The sequence below is a fragment of the Megalobrama amblycephala genome, linkage group LG14 (genome assembly GCF_018812025.1).
Source record: "Megalobrama amblycephala isolate DHTTF-2021 linkage group LG14, ASM1881202v1, whole genome shotgun sequence".
In the NCBI taxonomy this organism is placed as follows: Eukaryota; Metazoa; Chordata; class Actinopteri; order Cypriniformes; family Xenocyprididae; genus Megalobrama; species Megalobrama amblycephala.
In genome coordinates, this window is record NC_063057.1 from 247,025 (window position 1) to 255,222 (window position 8,198).

Below are 8,198 nucleotides of genomic sequence, written 5' to 3' on the forward strand. Positions count from 1 at the left end.
ATATTACATATTAAATAATCGGAATAAAATCTCATCGACACAGATTGAATCTGAGACTCGTTTTCTTCACCACACATTCTGGTTGTTGACTTTGCAGGATGTTAAAATTCATTTGTTAGATCTAATGAAATGCACATAAAATCTGCATATTCAAAAACAAGATGACAAGCGCAGAGCCATGATGAACTCATGAATATTCAAAAGCTCTTGGGATGCTGACATTAATATTCGCTGTTCTTTTGGACTGTAAATCTGACCGTCTGGAAACTCACCGAGCATCAGCAGCATCAGCAGAAACATCTCAGTCAAACTAGTCACCAATTCCTGTTTTTATGGAATATTGCAGTTTATTAAATAAATTTATAAATGATTTATCAGTGCACATCATTACTGTGGTAAATTCATGCTCCTGGTAATCTTGAATCACGAGGGCGGGGCAATCTGTCACTCACACGAGATCCACCAATAGCAAACCACAACCATCCAATCAATTCCCCACAGACAAAATCAAGCCCCGCCCTACATTTGTCCTTGTTTGCGAAGCTCTGGATTATCTGTGCCTTTAATCCTTCAGAAAGTCAAAGACACTCATAATCTTGCTTTTAATGGCTGAACCCGGTGTGCTTTTGTGTTCCGGAGAGACGAAGCTCTCAAGATTAACAGCCCATATAAACCCATTTGTGCTTCTGCACTCTTCAATATAAAGGTTTGTTATTGGCGTCAGTCGTTCCGTGAAAAACCCTTAACATCTTTCCACTGCACAAACGGTTCTTTATAGCAGAAAAAGATTTTAAAATGTTCTTCATACTAAGAAAATAATAGTTATTTTAGAACCTTTAGAACAGTGGAAATGTTAAAGTTTCTTCATGGAACTAAATAGCATCAGTGCTTTAGAAGGTTTTAGAGGAACGTGACAGACGGACACAGCTCCTGATGGAGGAACACAAGCTCATTCTGCTGACCAGCCCCTTCAGGTGCTTTAATTACAAGCGTGGAGAGATGTTCCTCTGGCATTTAATTAAAAGTAAACACACTGGCATGTTCAGTGCAGCGTGAGGACGGTCAGACCGCAGCCGCCCTGCCGCTCGCCCAGGAAACACAACAAAGAGCCCACGCTGGCAGCTCGGACGCCCACCGTCACGCTCAATGGAAGGCCGATTCCAAACACTCATAAACCCCTCCCACTGCAACCACAGGAGGCCAAGACCCGCCCACAGAGCGCTGACTCTGCCAATCGAGTGCTCCGCCCACTCCAGAGGAGCGTGTGATTGGCAGCTCTGACTCAGCAGGGATTTTGGGCTCTTTTGAGATTCTCTGAACAGGAAAACATAAACCCAAAAACACAGCAAAATCTGTCTAAAGAGAATAATAAAATTAGAATATAATGAATTATCAAATATATAAAATATAAAATTTTATGGCCTTTAAGATGACAACTTTTAATGACAATAAAACACATTTTGCCCTAAAATCTCAATACTGTTTTCTACGTGAATATATAGTAAAGTGTAATTTATTCCAAAGCTGAATTTTCAGCATCATTACTCCAGTCTTCAGTGTCACATGATGATTTTGTTGAGAATTTGTCAAGAAAATAATGTAAACACATAAAAAAAGCATAATGATCCTAAAAATGGGCCAAATGTGATTTCTTATTTGTTTCGATTTGAGTTTTCAGGTTTCACAAGTTCTTCTATGAAGGGTCCGTTCAGGAACATTAGATGTGTGTCTGTGAGAAACACGTGAGCGCTGAGACTCATGGGAAACTATAAAAACATGCCGCATGTACAGCGGCCCGAGCATCAGCTCCGAGGAATCGATTTCAAGCGTCTCCGGTCGAGATACAAGAGTCTTTGTGTTGGAGGAGTGAGACGTCTGTACTGTCAGAAATGTCATGTGACCGGCACTGTAGACACGACACATCACAAACCAGTCGATATCATTTCATCATGTGCTGTCATCTAATACATACGGTGTTGTTTAATTCACTAGCGGTGGAAAGAAACATCACAATACTATGGTAGCTTGTTTCAAAGTCATAATTGTAACTTTTTTCTAAGAATTTAGTTTATATCTCACAATTCAGACATTATAATTCACAATCTTACATTTATATCTCTCAATTCTGAGGAAAAAAACTTAGTTCACAATTACATGTTATAGATATATAAAAACAATTATGATATATAAACTCGCAATTACATGTTATAGAGTATATAAACTCGCAATTATGAGTTATAGAGTATATAAACTCGCAATTATGAGTTATAGAGTATATAAACTCGCAATTATGAGTTATAGAGTATATAAACTCGCAATTATGAGTTATAGAGTATATAAACTCGCAATTATGAGTTATAGAGTATATAAACTCACAATTATAAGATATAAACTCTCAATTACATGTTATAGAGTATATAAACTCGCAATTATGAGTTATAGAGTATATAAACTCGCAATTATGAGTTATAGAGTATATAAACTCACAATTATAAGATATAAACTCGCAATTACATGTTATATAGTATATAAACTCGCAATTATGAGTTATAGAGTATATAAACTCACAATTATGAGTTATAGAGTATATAAACTCACAATTATAAGATATAAACTCTCAATTACATGTTATAGAGTATATAAACTCGCAATTATGAGTTATAGAGTATATAAACTCGCAATTATGAGTTATAGAGTATATAAACTCACAATTATAAGATATAAACTCGCAATTACATGTTATAGAGTATATAAACTCGCAATTATGAGTTATAGAGTATATAAACTCACAATTATGAGTTATAGAGTATATAAACTCACAATTATGAGTTATAGAGTATATAAACTCACAATTATGAGTTATAGAGTATATAAACTCACAATTATAAGATATAAACTCGCAATTACATGTTATAGAGTATATAAACTCGCAATTACAAGTTATAGAGTATATAAACTCACAATTATGAGTTATAGATTATATAAACTCGCAATTACGAGTTATAGAGTATATAAAGTCACAATTATGAGTTATAGAGTATATAAACTCGCAATTATAAGATATAAACTCGCAATTACATGTTATAGAGTATATAAACTCGCAATTATGAGTTATAGAGTATATAAACTCACAATTATGAGTTATAGAGTATATAAACTCACAATTATAAGATATAAACTCGCAATTACAAGTTATAGAGTATATAAACTCGCAATTATGAGTTATAGAGTATATAAACTCACAATTATGAGTTATAGAGTATATAAACTCACAATTATAAGATATAAACTCACAATTACGAGTTATAGAGTATATAAAGTCACAATTATGAGTTATAGAGTATATAAACTCGCAATTATAAGATATAAACTCGCAATTACATGTTATAGAGTATATAAACTCGCAATTATGAGTTATAGAGTATATAAACTCACAATTATGAGTTATAGAGTATATAAACTCACAATTATAAGATATAAACTCGCAATTACAAGTTATAGAGTATATAAACTCGCAATTATGAGTTATAGAGTATATAAACTCACAATTATGAGTTATAGAGTATATAAACTCACAATTATAAGATATAAACTCACAATTACAAGTTATAGAGTATATAAACTCGCAATTATGAGTTATAGAGTATATAAACTCACAATTATGAGTTATAGAGTATATAAACTCACAATTATAAGATATAAACTCGCAATTACAAGTTATAGAGTATATAAACTCACAATTATGAGTTATAGAGTATATAAACTCACAATTATAAGATATAAACTCACAATTACATGTTATAGAGTATATAAACTCGCAATTATGAGTTATAGAGTATATAAACTCACAATTATGAGTTATAGAGTATATAAACTCACAATTATAAGATATAAACTCGCAATTACATGTTATAGAGTATATAAACTCGCAATTATGAGTTATAGAGTATATAAACTCGCAATTATGAGTTATAGAGTATATAAACTTGCAATTATGAGTTATAGAGTATATAAACTCGCAATTATGAGAAATAAACTCGCAATTACAAGTTATAGAGTATATAAACTCACAATTTTAAGATATAAACTCGCAATTATGAGTTATAGAGTATATAAACTCGCAATTACAAGTTATAGAGTATATAAACTCACAATTACAAGTTATAGAGTATATAAACTCACAATTACAAGTTATAGAGTATATAAACTCACAATTTTAAGATATAAACTCGCAATTATGAGTTATAGAGTATATAAACTCGCAATTACAAGTTATAGAGTATATAAACTCGCAATTACAAGATAGATTTTTTTCTCAGAATTGTGAGATATAAATTGCAGTTATAAAGTCTGAATTAAAAGTCATGAGAGCTGCACGGAGATGCCATGTACTAAATGAGTGAAGTACGCAGCAGCTGAGCGCGTTTGTTCATTGAGTCGCAGTGCTTTTGCAGCATCAGTGGCAGTAAATGAGGCGTTCGAATGCGATGGGATTCTCCAGTGAAAGCCGGAGTCTGTGCCAGCCTTCATCTCCACACACTGAGGGTCATGTACGCCACGGCCCAGACGCGCTCAATGGCTGTCCTGTGTCTTCATGAATGATGACAAAGAGCGTCAATGAGGCCAGGCCCACATTCACCGGCTGAAGGGGCTTTTCAAGCTCGTCCGTGTTTCACTGCTTTAGAATATCAGACTTATAACACATTTACACTGTAAACAATGATGATGTAAGGTCTGTTTAATAAAGATTTCCAGCTAAACTCATGATCTCACTGGTGTTTTCCGCTCTGACAGTAAAGACTCTCTGACTGCTGCTGATGGAGCGTTTATGTGATGAGCAGCAAATCTCTGATGGTTCATGTATTATGGATTGATGGATGAAAGAGGAGCGTTTCAGATCCAGACACGCACGTGCTCCGTTTAAAGCGAACAACTAAAGCCACGGTCTTCATCTGCATCCGTCTGATGAACACGAGCACTTTTACAGCACCTCGAGTCTCATAATCCAGTGCCTGGATAAAATAACTAGTAGCTCAAAGCTTCAGAGCAGCATTAACTTTTCATGTGCTGAAACTTCAATGAAATGTAAAGTGTGTGTCGTCTTAAACTAATACAAGACATTTCCACTGAGGTTTAAGAGCGATTTATCCCGACAACTAGAATTACAACTATTCATATGAAGTTCATAACTGGAGCAGGGATAAAACCCAATTAAATCTCTATGGAACCACACAGATTCGCCACAGACTTAGAACAGAGCAAAAGCTTGTCTGATAGCATGGCAACCATCGCTAGGGACTGGCCAGTGATGTTTTAAGGCGGAGCTTAATGAAGAGTTGTTCATGCACTAACACTCAGTTCAACTCGAGTCGATTCCAGGAATCAGAATCAGGAGAATGTTCGAATCGAACCGTCCTACCCATCATTACTGATATGCTGTAAAAAAAACAGATGTTTTCTAAAACATTACTGTAGGATGATCAGATGTGTGTTACTCTGAGCTCGTTAAAACCTCCAGAGTCAAACACACATGAGCAGAAATCACTGGAGATGAACCTGAATCACAACAGCGTCTCCATCACCTGCTGAGGAGCATCACTGAAGATCATCCGTCTGACAGTCTGTGATTATTGATGGCTGACTAACACACACACACACACACACACACACATTCCTGCAGACTGAAACATTACTCTAAACAAGCTTTAAGCAATATATAACGTTTAATAATACTAATAATAATAATATCCCAATAAAAATAGCATAATAATAATACTAATATATACTATACTGCTATTATTAATATCATTATTATTACAGAATACATGTTTAATTTCCTGTGCAGCAGTAACAGTGAGTGAAAGCCGACTGATGCTTCACACACACACACACACACACACACACACACACACACACACACACACACACACATTCTGTGTGACCCAGTTTCGCCTGCAGGAATATTGTAGCAGATTCTGATCGTGTAACTCGCATCAGTTCCTGCTGATATCCGACATACACACACACACACACACACACACACACGAACACAAGCTGATTTAATGACGCGCGTGTGTAATTAACGCTTCACATTATTGATCTAGATTTAAAGAATACACGCACCTGAATGATGAAGATGATGATGATGAAGAAGCACAGCGATAAAACCCAGCGGAGAGCAGAACTCATGTTCGGTCGGGAATCAATCGGACTCTTTGATTCTCAGTGTAGCACATCCGAACAATAGCGAGTGGTCGAACTGCGATCGGACCTGGCCCCGAACCGAGCCGAACATGAACGAGTGAAGCTTCTGCCGTCAGAGCGCGTGTGTTCCGTCCATCTGCCGCCGGCCTCGGTTCTGTGTGCTCGGTATCGGGTGTGTGGTTCGGCTCTGCGGGACGGATGAATGATGGAGACGCGCGGAGGCTCTAATGAAGCGCAGCAGCGGGTTTCTGTCTCTCGGGGCGCGTCTCAAATCCTCCGGCGCGCCCTGATTCTGACCGTGCGTCGCGCGCCTGTGACGCTCACACGCTGACTTCTATCTAGGCAGATGAGCAGGATTTGAGACACGGCCATCTGTCGCCCCGCCCTGAATCTCTGAACACAAGAAGACTGAATCTCATCACATGAACAGACCTGCTTTACATCATCCTCATGCTACCTCATGTTTATTATACACTAATAACAGTTTCTGAATGATCATGTTCAATATCATAGACTGTTTGTGTGTTGCGCATGAAATACTGCACTATTTATACATATAATATATAATGACAATTAGGCTATACCAAATCATTTTTAATAGTACATTTTGTCTGCAGATTTAATCTATCTATCTATCTATCTATCTATCTATCTATCTATCTATCTATCTAAAGTTTCGTAATGATACACCAATGCATTCATAAAATATAGCATTTTACAAAAAAAATTAAAAATGGTCAACACTTAAAATGGCCGAAATGGGAAAATTAGATATTGTTAATCTAAAGATTTGTGATTTTTGGTCAAACTGTTCAGAAGTTATAAGCAAAAATCGCCATTTTTTTCCATATCTCCTGACCACTAGGTGGCACTGCGCCGAAACTGTGCAGGTACCCTCAGGTCATGCTTGTCATAACACACACCAAATTTGGTCAGAATTCACTACAGAGTTGCGGAGTTATAGCCTCACGTCCACTTTGATGCGCACTTTGGATTCGTTTCATTTGAAACTAATCAGCTTGAATTTCGTAACTTTTTGTCGACATTGACTGAAGATGATTTCATGAAAATCACATCAATGGTCCCCTAGCAAACATTTGAACGTTTATTAGCCACTGAAAAGACGTCCCTCCGACACGTCCCGTCATGGTTGAAAAATAGTTCCAATATGAAATTCGAACGGATGTCTTTATGTTATCTTATTAATTAATTATTATATATTGAACTACACGTAGCTAAAAGTCAAAGTAACAATTATACATGCAACCCCAGAGAATTGTAGACATGTTTAAACGTATCTGAAAATGTGCTGTATTGCGTATTTTTACCGATTTTATGACATGAACAGATTAAAATATAGCATTTTACAAAAAAAATTAAAAATGGTCAACACCTAAAATGGCCGACATGGGAAAATTAGATATTGTTAATCTAAAGATTTGTGATTTTTGGTCAAACTGTTCAGAAGTTATATAGGTAAAAATAGCCATTTTTTCCATATCTCCTGACCACTAGGTGGCACTGCGCCGAAACTGTGCAGGTACCCTCAGGTCATGCTTGTCATAACACACACCAAATTCGGTCAGAATACACTAGAGAGTTGCGGAGTTATAGCCTCACGTCCACTTTGATGTGCGCTTCAGATTCGTTTGCGCATTATTTGAAACTAATCAGCTTGAATTTCGTAACTTTTTGTCGAAATTGACTGAAGATGATTTCATGAAAATCACAGCAATGGTCCCCTAGCAAACATTTGAACGTTTATTGGCCGCTGAAAAGACTTTCCTCCGACACGTCCCGTCATGGTTGAAAAATAGTTCCAATATGAAATTCGAACGGATGTCTTTATGTTATCTTATTAATTAATTAATTATTATATATTGAACTACACGTAGCTAAAAGTCAAAGTAACAATTATACATGCAACCCTAAACGTATCTGAAATCATTTTTCGGAAATGTTCTGTTACGTATTTTTACCAATTTATGCCGTCC

The 8,198-nt window shown here is 36.2% G+C and overlaps 1 protein-coding gene across 3 annotated transcripts in view; it reads right to left on the reverse strand.

Annotated features, from left to right (window-relative positions):
• The window catches only part of ptpro (protein tyrosine phosphatase receptor type O), a 37,752-nt gene extending 31,125 nt beyond the window's left edge, over positions 1–6,627 (reverse strand). For 2 of the 3 annotated variants that reach the window (XR_007179562.1, XM_048156133.1), the window contains exon 1: positions 6,124–6,627. Coding sequence is in view for 2 of the 3 variants with exons in the window: in XM_048156133.1 (XP_048012090.1) it covers positions 6,124–6,189 (66 nt within the window). In the remaining variant the exon portion in view is untranslated. The remainder of the gene's footprint in view (positions 1–6,123) is intronic. The other variant, XM_048156135.1, reaches the window with a different exon arrangement.
• Between the last annotated feature and the right edge of the window lie 1,571 nt (positions 6,628–8,198).